Source organism: Clupea harengus, chromosome 3 (assembly GCF_900700415.2).
Source record: "Clupea harengus chromosome 3, Ch_v2.0.2, whole genome shotgun sequence".
Classification (NCBI taxonomy): domain Eukaryota; kingdom Metazoa; phylum Chordata; class Actinopteri; order Clupeiformes; family Clupeidae; genus Clupea; species Clupea harengus.
In genome coordinates, this window is record NC_045154.1 from 17,770,731 (window position 1) to 17,783,230 (window position 12,500).

General features: G+C 48.9%; 1 protein-coding gene across 1 annotated transcript in view; it reads left to right on the forward strand.

Moving 5' to 3' along the window:
• The window catches only part of megf11 (multiple EGF-like-domains 11), a 171,685-nt gene that overhangs the window by 111,117 nt on the left and 48,068 nt on the right, over positions 1-12,500 (forward strand). The window contains exons 10-11 of the mRNA XM_031564811.2: positions 3,593-3,805; positions 7,833-8,007. Of these exons, the coding sequence (XP_031420671.1) occupies positions 3,593-3,805; positions 7,833-8,007 (388 nt within the window). The remainder of the gene's footprint in view (positions 1-3,592; positions 3,806-7,832; positions 8,008-12,500) is intronic.

Sequence of the window (12,500 nt, forward strand, 5' to 3'; positions counted from 1 at the left end):
ACTACAGACATAACTACATACATGACCACATGACTACATACATGACTACAGACATGACTACATGACTACAGATATGACTACATACATGACTTCATACATGACTTCATACATGCATACATACATTGAATACAAATGATTCAAAATGTCCATCCCTACCAGTAGCCGTGATAAATGACTTAAAGCTGAATTTAGCTGAAGCTCAATGCTTAGGTGTTCAGAAGAAAATGAGCCAACTCAGCATCCGTCTTCCACTCCTTCTGGGCTCTTCCCCTCTGGGCAGATTTCAAAAGCATCTCCAATATTTACCCGCATTTTACCATGCAGCTTTTTAGAATGATGGGGAGCCTCTTTTTTGGTCAGGTTTAATAAAATATTATCTCTAGGTCCAGTTCGTTTGCTTACTTCCATGGCGGTCGCACGCTGTGTCCGTGTTCTTATCTGGCAACCCAGGGTGTCAGAATGGTACTGGAGAAATGGGCAGTGGGTGGAATCACACCGGCCAAAACACAACACAACATGAAGAATATACTGGCTGTAGCATTGTTATCGGATGAGCCATTATTTCAGTTTAGCATGTTTCCTTAATCTCTCATGTTCATTTTATGATGCCTAAATGTATTACATTTACATCCTTTAAAAGAAAAACTACAATTACCTCCCAAAATAAGTAGACTCTAAATACATGGGAGGAGAGTGTAAATCAAAGTTTTAAAATGTATTTCATTCTTCCATATTGTTTGTTAAAGTGCGACAAATGCTTTTTATAATATGTGGGTGCTTGTTCATATTTGAATTTACCCCTGAAACAGTGTGTTGCACAGGTTGTGGTGTGCAGTATTTGAAGTAGTGTGTTGCACAGGTTGTGCTGTGCAGTATTTGAAGTAGTGTGTTGCACAGGTTGTGGTGTGCAGTATTAGTGTGCAGGTTGTGGTGTGCAGTATTAGTGAGCAGGTTGTGGTGTGCAGGTTGTGGTGTGCAGTATTAGTGAGCAGGTTGTGGTGTGCAGTATTAGTGAGCAGGTTGTGGTGTGCAGGTTGTGGTGTGCAGGTTGTGGTGTGCAGTATTAGTGTGCAGGTTGTGGTGTGCAGTATTAGTGAGCAGGTTGTGGTGTGCAGGTTGTGGTGTGCAGTAATAGTGTGCAGGTTGTGGTGTGCAGTAATAGTGAGCAGGTTGTGTTGTGCAGGTTGTGGTGTGCAGTATTAGTGAGCAGGTTGTGGTGTGCAGGTTGTGGTGTGCAGGTTGTGGTGTGCAGGTTGAGGTGTGCAGGTTGTGGTGTGCAGTATTAGTGAGCAGGTTGTGGTGTGCAGTATTAGTGAGCAGGTTGTGTTGTGCAGGTTGTGGTGTGCAGTATTAGTGTGCAGGTTGTGGTGTGCAGTATTAGTGTGCAGTATTAGTGAGCAGGTTGTGGTGTGCAGTATTAGTGTGCAGTATTAGTGTGCAGGTTGTGGTGTGCAGTATTAGTGTGCAGTATTAGTGTGCAGTATTAGTGAGCAGGTTGTGGTGTGCAGGTTGTGGTGTGCAGTATTAGTGTGCAGTATTAGTGAGCAGGTTGTGGTGTGCAGGTTGTGGTGTGCAGTATTAGTGTGCAGTATTAGTGAGCAGGTTGTGGTGTGCAGTATTAGTGAGCAGGGCTCATGCTGGCTCAGTGGAGCGGCGCCTGCAGAAAGCCTGCTTTAGCTTGAGCTGACACCCTGGGCCTTTAGTGTAACAATGCAGACAAATCTGCCTTCTCCCTGCCTCCCTCTAAATAGGGCTAGTAAACAGAGCATTGCAACCCCCCCCCCCCCCCCCCCCCCCCCTCCAGCCCCCCATCCACTCCCTTCCCCTTTCCAAAAAAAATCCTGGCCACAGATTCTCACACACTAACTTCTCCGCATTAAGAACATTAAGCTTGCTGTCTGCTTCATTAAATTCCTCTCGTGACACCAGGGCTTTTGTCCTCTTCCCACTCCGCCCATTCTTCCCAAGTCAGAGCGCCTACTAGTTTAGATAGCAGCGCGCCATTAATTACAAGTAATGGAGTTTTATTAGGAGTCGGAGGAAGTTGGGAGATCTCTTCATTCCGCCTTGTCTGGCCCCATGAGCAGTCCTGGGTTTATTAGTCGAGCTAAAGTGTGTGTGTGTGCGTGTGCGTGTCCGTGTCCGTGTGCGTGTGCGTGTGCGTGTGTGTGTGTGTCTGCGTGTGCGTGTGAGCTAAAGTGATTGTCAGTGGGATCAAAACACTTCCTCAGCCCTCCTCGCTCCCCCCCTCAGAAACATTTCTCTAAATTGCCCTCATTCATTTTCTCCGTGACAGAAGAATTAACCTACCAGGAATAATCTGCGATGGTGTTAGCCCTCACGCATGCGTAGCGTAGCTCATATAATTACACTAGTGTTTCCGGACTCCACCGAAGCCAATGTAATTTAAACATGAAACATAACTAGTCCATTTTATAATTTAATTAAGCTATTTATCTGCCTCGTAATGGCTTCGCCAGACACCTGAGATTGATGGTCTGCCATGCTTGTATATTTAACTTCCTGTAGGGAAAGTCCTTTGCTTAAATCTCTTTGCTATTCCGCTCAGGGTGTCCAGTCACGCGGTGTAGTTAATGACGGTTGCCTCACCTTGGTTTGCTCTGGCTGGGGATGAGTGGAGAGTGTATGTGTCTATGTGTGTGTCTGCGTGTTTAAGTGTATGTGTGTGTGCTTAAGTGGATGAGTGTGTGTGGGTGTGTGTGTGTGTGTGTGTGTGTGTGTGTGTGTGTGTGTGTGTGTGTGTGTGTGTGTGCGTGCCTCACCTTGGTTTGCTCAGGCTGGTGATGTATGGAGTGGAGTGTGTATCTGTGTGTGTGTTTGCGTGTGTGATCTTGGTTTGCGCAGGATAGTGATGAGTGCATCTTAAATGATAGTGGGGGTTGAATGGGGGGAAGTCTCTGCCCGGTCTGTTGACCTTTGACCCTTAGATTAGTGTGACTCTGTAGATAACGACCCACGCTGGTGTTCCCTTAATGCCTGCCCCCTCCCACTCTCGGAGCAGACAGCAGTGCATTCTGGGCCACATCTCATTATCAAGCTCAACATTCTGTTCAGACATTTATTCCTTACTCCGCTGTCTGAGAGGAAGGCTCTTCTGCTTCAGTGACACAGAACTGCTTTCTCTCTCTCTCTCTCTCTCTCTCTCTCTCTCTCTCTCTCGCCCTTGCTCTCTCTCTTTCTCTCTGTCTCTCTTTCCATATCTCCCTCACTCTCCCTCTCATTCTCTTTCATCCTCATGTTCCCTCATTTTGTCTTGCTCCCTCTCTTCCTCTGTCCTCCTCTATCCCCCTCTTTCTCTATCTTTCACTACCCTCTTCTCTCTCTCTCTATCTCTCTCTCTCTCCCTGTCTCTCTCTCTCTATCTCTCACTACCCTCTTCTCTCTCTCTATCTCTCTCTAACCTCTTCTCTCTCTCTCTCTCTCTCTCTCTCCCTGTCTCTCTCTATATCTCTCACTACCCTCTTCTCTCTCTCTATCTCTCTCTAACCTCTTTTCTCTCTCTATCTCTCTCTCTCTCCCTGTCTCTCTCTATCTATCTCTCTCTCTCTCTCGCTGTATCTCTTCTGCCCAGGTGCCAAGAGGAATGCCCGGTGGGCACCTACGGGCCCCAGTGTGCCCTTCACTGTGACTGCCAGAACGGTGCCAAGTGTTACCACATCAACGGAGCCTGCCTGTGCGATACTGGCTTCAAAGGCCCACACTGCCAGGACCGGTTCTGCCCGCCCGGCCTCTACGGACTCATCTGCGACAAGTACTGCCCCTGCAACACCACCAACACCATCAGGTAGGGCATCGCCTGGACCCTGCCCCGCCATCGGGTCAAAATGCTACTCTGTGCTTAGCTGTGTTGGCGGCTTCTCCACAGTGTCTCACAGTGAGGTCTCATAGCTCTGTCTCTTCTCCACACACAGTGTCTCATAGCTCTGTCTCGTCTCACAGTGAGGTCTCATAGCTCTGTCTCTTCTCCAGTATCTCACAGTGAGGTCTCATAGCTCTGTCTTGTCTCACAGTGAGGTCTCATCTGTCTCTTCTCCAGTATCTCACAGTGAGGTCTCATAGCTCTGTCTCGTCTCCAGTATCTCACAGTGAGATCTCATAGCTCTGTCTCGTCTCCACAGTGTCTCGCAGTGAGGTCTCATAGCTCTGTCTCTTCTCCACACACAGTGTCTCACAGTGAGGTCTCACAGCTCTGTCTCTTCTCCACAGTGAGGTCTCATAGCTCTGTCTCTTCTCCACAGTGTCTCAGAGCTCTGTCTCTTCTCCAGTATCTCACAGTGAGGTCTCATAGCTCTGTCTCTTCTCCACAGTGTCTCACAGTGAGGTCTCATAGCTCTGTCTCGTCTCTAGTGTGTCTCCACAGTGAGGTCTCATAGCTCTGTCTCCCCAGAGGATTCCAGTTTTCTTTCCACTTTAATTCAATTCAGTTCAATTAAATTGTATTCATATTGCGCCAACACAATAAAATAGTCACAAGGCGCTTTACAGAGCCCAGGGCCTGAACCCCCCTCGCTTTAGGTTGTCAATTACTGAGATTGTATTTAGTGCCTCTGTGTGTGTGTGTGTGTGTGTATTTGTGTGTACGTGCGTGCCTGTGTGTGTGTATTTGTGTGTACGTGCGTGCCTGTGTGTGTGTCTGTGTGTGTGTGTGTGTGTGTGTGTGTGTGTGTGTGTGTGTGTGTGTATGCGCGTAGTGTTTCTCTGTGTGTGTATGTGTGTGTCAGTGTGTGTGTGTGTGTGTGTGTGTGTGTGTGTGTGTGTGTGAGTGTGTGTTTGTGTGTGTGTGTGTGTGAGTTTTAGTTGCTATGCATACACTCTCCATAGGTGATAACTAAGTACCAAACAAACTTCTATCAAATATCATTTTCCTGAAATATTTCACAGCAGTTAAAATTCATTTCCTGTACAGCACAAAGCCATATGTACAGTGTTAGCACAATAAGAGCAGCCCACTCTAAATTAGATAACACTGTACAGTACTACGGAAGCACCATCAGTATGGGTGAGGTACCACTCACACACTGAAAAGTGTGTCCTTGAAAGACGCTCACACACTCACACACTCAAGTAAAACTAACAGCAGTAGTTCAAGCACCCTCGAAATACTAGACCCACTCTAGTGTGACCCTGCTAACACCTTCAACATAATAGAATATTTACAGTGGTCAGGTGGTGGCCAGGGCAGTAGCACTCAGTCAGGCTCTGGCAAACACACTGATCCTTGTCTGGTGCTAACAATACCCCTCCCTCCTGCCCCCCCCCCCCCCCCCCCCCTGGGAAACAAGCCCACAGTTTAACCCCGCCCGAAACTACACCTGCAAGGGTGAATGCAGCTCACAGTTAAACACCGCCCGGAAACTACACCTGTGATAAACATCAGCAGTCCTCCATTACTGTCTGCAGCTGTGGTGCTGTGGCAGGTGATTACACAGGGGCTGCCAGGCAGGCATGAAGGAGACGCGTGAAGGAGACGCATAAAGAAGACGCGTGAAGGAGACGCGTGAAGGAGACGCGTAAAGGAGACGCGTGAAGGAGACGCGTGAAGGAGACGCGTGAAAGAGACGCGTGAAGGAGACGCGTGAAGGAGACGCGTGAAGGAGACGCGTGATGGAGACGCGTGAAGGAGACGCGTGAAGGAGACACGTGAAAGAGACGCGTGAAGGAGACGCGTGAAGGAGACGCGTGAAGGAGACGCGTGAAGGAGACGCATGAGGGAGACGCGTGATGGAGACGCGTGAAGGAGAGGCGTGAAGGAGACGTGTGAAGGAGACGCGTGAAGGAGACGCTCCCCGAATGCTCTTGACTTCATTTGACTGCCGAACTGCGAATTCTGAGCACCTCACAGTTTGGCCGCAGCCAAGTGCTGGCTCCTTACGCCGGCCCGTTCTTCATTCATTATTGCTGCGCCGCGCTCACGGCTAATGCAATGTTAATGCCCCTGACTCGGGCAAGTTGGGGCGCCGAAAACTGTAGAACTCATTACAGTGTGAAGGAGAGAGAGAGGACAAGGCATCAATCAGAGCACCGCAGAAGCACACACACTCATAGACACACACACAGAGACACACACACAGAGACACACACTCATAGACACACACACAGAGACACACAAACAGGGATGAATGGGTCTCTGTCAGTCTGCAGGTTGAGAGTTCACGGAGTGTGTTGTTTTGAATTCGACTCACTGCCCACGTGTGTGTGTATGTGTGCGTTTATGCGTGTGTTGTGTCACTCTTTTCTCTTTACTTTCTCTTGTTCTCTTTCTTCTCCTCCTTCTCATCCTCCTCCACCATCTCCTCCTCCGTGTCTCTCCATTTAATGGATGTTGTCTTTCTTTAAATCTGCCTGCTTTTTTTCTGTCTTCTTTTCTTTTTCTATCTTTCTTTCTCACCGTCTCTCACTCTTTTTTTCTTCCTCCCTCACTTTATCTCTTTTCCACCCACATATCTCTCTGTTCCTTTTCTCTTTCTCTCTCTCTCTCCCTCCCTTTCTCCCTACCTCCCTCCCTCCCTCCCTCTCTCTCTCTCTCTCTCTCTCTCTCTCTCTCTCTCTCTCTGCTCCATAAACTCTCTCCTCCTTTCCTCACCCTGGTTTCTCTCTTTCTGTCTCTGTGTTCCTCCTCTTCCAGCTTTGATGAAGTCCTGTGTTGTTGGTTAGATGAAGCTTGTTCTCCCGTACCTGCCTCCCCACCTGTCTGTCCTCCCCACCTGTCTGCCCTCCTGCCTCCCCACCTGTCTGTCCTCCCCACCTGTCTGCCCTCCTGCCTCCCCACCTGTCTGTCCTCCCCACCTGTCTGCCCTCCTGCCTCCCCACCTGTCTGTCCTCCTGTCCTCCTCCCCACCTGTCTGTCCTCCCCACCTGTCTGTCCTCCTGCCTCCCCACCTGTCTGTCCTCCCCACCTGTCTGTCCTCCTGCCTCCCCACCTGTCTGTCCTCCCCACCTGTCCTCCTCCCCACCTGTCTGTCCTCCTGCCTCCCCACCTGTCTGTCCTCCCCACCTGTCTGTCCTCCTGCCTCCCCACCTGTCTGTCCTCCCCACCTGTCTGTCCTCCCCACCTGTCTGTCCTCCCCACCTGTCCTCCTCCCCACCTGTCTGTCCAGGCTGTTTGGGAGGTTGTGCCACTCCAACCTTCTTTCATCTTCACTTCACTTTAATTTTCACTTCTCTCTCTCTCTCTCTCTCCCTCTCTCTCTCTCTCCCTCGCTCGCTCTCTCTCTCTCTCTCTCTCGCTCGCTCGCTCTCTCTCTCTCTATCGCTCGCTCGCTCGCTCTCTCTCTCTCTCACTCGCTCTTAATCCTGTTTACAGTTTCAAAGCTTTAATGACATGACAACAGTTCCTGTATTGTCACAGCATGTGTAGATGGATTTGTGCTTGTAACTGATGTTAACATGTATGTGTAGGTGGAACAGATTCATAAACAACAATAATGGCATAATTAGTAATAATTATTTAATTAAAAATAATTAAAAAAGAAAAGAAAGGGAACACAGTAAATAAGCTCTCTATCTCTCTGTGTTTCCTTGGCTGACGTCCTTTGTCAGGAGAATGCTATGCTGCTGAAAGAAAACATGAACCATTTATTTATTATTTATGTTTTACTGTTATTTGTGCTTTGGCAACACTGTATCTAAACAGCCATGCTAAAGAGACTCGTTTGAATTTTGAATTTGAAATAAATAAACTCTCCTTTCTCTCCCTCTGTCTCTCTCTATCTCACTCTCTCTCTCTCTCTCTCTCTCTCTCTCTTTCCCCCTCTCTCTCTCTCTCTCACTCTCTCACTCTCTCTCTCTCTCTCTCTCTCTCTCTCTCTCAGCTGCCACCCTCTGTCAGGTGAGTGCTCCTGTGCTGCTGGATGGACTGGCCTCTACTGCAACGAGACCTGCCCTCCCGGTTACCATGGCGAGGACTGCAACGATCCGTGCCGGTGTGCCAACGGGGCGGACTGCCACGGCATCACCGGCGCCTGCATCTGTGCCCCCGGATACATGGTGAGTTCTCACACAGGTCAGAGGTCACATAGAGGTCACACAGGGTGTTCATGTGGCTCAGAGGTCACATAGAGGTCACACAGGGTCTTACTGTGGAAATCAAGCGTTCTGCTGCAGTTTAATTGGGTTTGATACCGAGGGTGTATACACACTGATGAAAATGTGTGTCTTCACTGTACTGTACTGATACTGCAACACTTCTGCTAAATAAATAAATATGTGTTAGAGTTCATACAGGGCAGTGGTTTGGGTCAAAGTTTACACAAGCCGTTAATAACGCTAATTCACATTATAATTACAGTGGTTCATGTTATAATAACATATAATAAAGGATTCGATCAAGTGCCCTTTGGCTTTAATGCTTTTATACAGCAATCTCTAAAGATCAGCCCTACCTAAACGTCACGTGTAAAACTTTGCTGCAGTGTACAGTTGTGCATAACCCTTTTCAAACTCTTAACACCATTTGTGTTCAACATACCAAAAAAGTTCTGGTCAAGACCTGTTCATAACGAACTGAATTATTTGTTCTCATAAAATACACTTATTCAGGACTATATTGTTTCTGTCTACTATATTCTCTATGGTGTCCAGCAGAGCAGCCACCACAGCATCATCCCCTTGTTTCATACGATGATAATCCCTGACCTGTAGTATAATTCCATGAAGTCCATGAATAAATAATTACACGTAACAATTTGTCGAAAATCCAGACACTGATGTCTGTATGTGTCGTCTGAAAATGCATTGTTGATGTGTAATCATGTCTTACAAATGCTCACTTGATCAATCACAGTGGCATGCATAATGCATCAGGCCGGGTGCCTCTGTGGCCTCTGTGTGGGCAGCGCAGTGAAGCGTGGATGTGCAGATAACTGGAGAGTCAGGGGGTGTCAAGTGACACGGGCGTTACATTCTGCAGCAGGGAGACCAGATGGACCAGCCAGCGAGGAACAATATGCTTCCCTTACAAACCCAGTGCAATCTCAGCCTACCATGACCTGCAGAGGTGCAGTAAACAGCTTCAGGAGGAGGGGGCGGGGGCGGGGGGGGGGGGGGGTAATGGGGCAGCTTCAGGAAGGGGGGGGGGGGGGGCAGCTTCAGGTGGAGGGAGGGGCTAATAGGGGAGCAGAAGCCCTACGTTGTTGAGTAAGGAGGCCATTTTTTCTATCGAAACACAGACCATCTTTTGTGTCTGTCTGTAAGATCGTGTCACTCTGTCATATTTTCTGTAAGATGAGTGTGTGTGTGTGTGTGTGTGTGTGTGTGGGTTTTAAGCTATTTCTGGAAATGAGCATAAAGGTGGATTTGGGAGATTCACTCACACACACACACACACACACACAAACACACACACACACTCACACACATTCTGTCTCCCTTGCATTCACACACAGACACATCCTTTTTTCTGTCAGTTTAATACACATACACACTTACAGACAGACAGACACACACACACACACACACTCACACACATTTTGTCTCCCTTGCATTCACACACACACACATCCTCTTTTTCCGGCAGTTTAATACACATGCACACTTACAGACAGACACACACACACACACACACACACATACACACACCGCGGTTGGGAACAACATGAACCTCTTCAGTGGGAACAAAGCTCGTCTCCTAATGGATGCAAGCTCTTGAGCAGCAGGTTTGGAGTTAACACAAAGCCTTTGGCGTGCGAGGCTGCTGCGGCGAGCGGTGAACGGTGAGCGGCCGAGGTAAGTGGCCGCGGTGAGCGCACGGCGGGGCCAGATGCTTGGGAGCGATGGCCTTAGGGCCGTGCCTGGGCGCTCTCTCTCCATGGACTCGCTCCTCCAGGCCATTAATAATAAAGTGGGCCGTTTTGGAGCGTGTTTTACAAATCAGACGACTGCATCTGCACTACTTCAGCCCAGACTGATAAGCCTGGAGGGCATGTGTGAGCAGAATGACAGAGAGGAAATCAGAGAGAGAGAGAGAGAGGGAGAGAGAGCGAGAGAGGGAGGGAGGGAGGGAGGGAGGGAGAGACAGACAGAGAGAGAGTGTGTCAAGTAGAGAAGGAAAGTGAGAAGAGAGAGTGAGAGAGAGGTTTAACACTTTTTTATGAGACTTCTGTCTAGCTTTCTTACGTGATTACACTAGTAAAACACATACAGCGTTAAGCATCTAAATCAACCAGGCTTACAGCATCATATAAATCAGAAGGAAAAGCCCTCCACTTTCTCCCCATGGGCCTTAATGTGACCCTCCACCATCCCCTTTAAGGGTCAACCCTCCACCATCCCCTTTAAGGGTCAACCCTCCACCATCCCCTTTAAGGGTCAAGGACCCTCCACCATCCCCTTTAAGGGTCAAGGACCAACATGCTGTTCTTCCGCCTCCTCCAAATGGTCAACTAGTGTTAGTGGCTGTCCCCAATACTAGTGTTAGCATCTGTCCCCAATACTAGTGTTAGTGTCTGTCCCCAATACTAGGGTTAGCGTCTGTCCCCAATACCAGGGTTAGTGGCTGTCCCCAATACTAGTGTTAGTGGCTGTCCCCAATACTAGTGTTAGTAGCTGTCCCCAATACTAGTGTAAGTGTCTGTCCCCAATACTAGTGTTAGTGGCTGTCCCCAATACTAGTGTTAGTGGCTGTCCCCAATACTAGTGTTAGTAGCTGTCCCCAATACTAGTGTAAGTGTCTGTCCCCAATACTAGTGTTAGTGTCTGTCCCCAATACTAGGGTTAGCGTCTGTCCCCAATACTAGTGTTAGCGTCTGTCCCCAATACTAGTGTTAGTGTCTGTCCCCAATACTAGTGTTAGTAGCTGTCCCCAATACTAGTGTTAGTAGCTGTCCCCAATACTAGTGTTAGTAGCTGTCCCCAATAAACCTTTAGCTACTGCTGTGCCACGTGTCTGTTTGAACCTATAGCTCTGTGAAAGAGCCTCCGCTATAAGATGTACATTTCTCAACTGCAGGTTTAATACAAAGACCTCTTACAGAAGGGAAAGAGAGAGGGAGAGAGGGAGAGAAATAAAACATTAAAAGTATATTCAGCATGAGGCATTAGTCAATAAATCACCTTTATCCATTTTAGACTGGAGGTCCATCTTTTGAGTGTATTTCTTCCCCAGGGTTGGCTGGATGAGTAGAAATCCATTTTCCTGCCTCGTTTACCTTTTACTTCCTAAAGCTTCATATTTTATGTTTCATTCAGGCAGGGGGACAGGCTAGTGAGACAGGCAGAGACACTGAGCAGCCGTTCACTATTAGAGCTGGCCTTGGAGCAAGTGTGTGTGTGTGTGAGTGTGAGAGAGAGAGAGAGAGAGAGCACGTGTTAGAGAAAGAGAGAGATAGAAAGGGAGAGTGGAAGAGAGAGAGAGGGCGATAAAAAGAGAGAGATAGAGGGAGGGTGGAGGGTGGGGTGAAAGCGAGACAGACAGCTCCACTGCCGTGCCAACACTACCCTGGCAGGCTTGGCGCCGGCTCTCATGCCAGTGAAACGATTGGTGCTGGCGACCGAGCAGAGACCCAGCCTGTGTCTTAATTTGCTCCACCTGCTCCGCTCCACTCCACGCCGGGTACGGGGGGGGGGAGACTATGCCAGCACCATTACAGACAGGGAGGGGGCAACCTTGCACGGCAGCGCTTGACTCCAAACGGCATAAAACGGGCCGCGCCAAGTCAAATTGAGTCGGTGCGCTCCACTTTACCGTACCCCTGCTCTCTCAGAGCCCACACCAAAGCCAGGCCTTGTTAATGGAGGATAATGGAATTGCTTGCAGACTTTAATGGTGGGCTGTGGAGGGTGGGGGGGTTGAAGTGTGTGTTTATAGAGAAGGAGCAAAAAGCCTTTCTTATGTTGCTTTTAGCCCAGACTGCGCTGCTGCTTAAGGCCTGGCATGATGGGATGGAGAATGGAGGATGGAGGAGGCTGTAATGGTGGTGTTGTTCTCCGCTGTCTGGGTTTCATGATGGCCTGTTAGAACTCTGACTCAGATGATGGGCCAGACACCCTCATGGTAGATGATAGTAACAGAGCTGACGCACGCACACACAAACACACACACGCACACAAACGCAAGCACACACTCACGCACTCACACACTCACATACACACACTTCCCTAATCTAAGACTTAGAGTTGCCCAGTGAAATAGGCGTCTCTCTCCCGTATTTTGTTGGTTGTCATGTGCGTCAGGTTCTGTTTTCCTCTGTCAAATCCCCTCTCCTGCTCTGACTTGAGCACAGATAATATCAACATTTGGCCATTTAGCCCGTCCCCTGGGCCTGCCCCTGCCCAGTGTGCTCACACACACACACACACACACACACACACACACACAGTGTGTATGGAGCAGAGGCTCCACAAGCTCCACGTCCAACCCCAAAACTCCTCACCGCTAAGCCCAGAGACGGGGGCCGCAATTTAGTCCCCCAGTGGAACAGTGGCTTGATCCCCTCCCCGCCTCGGCCCAGGCCCGAGTGTCATTTCAGGGGGTGAGAGCGTAA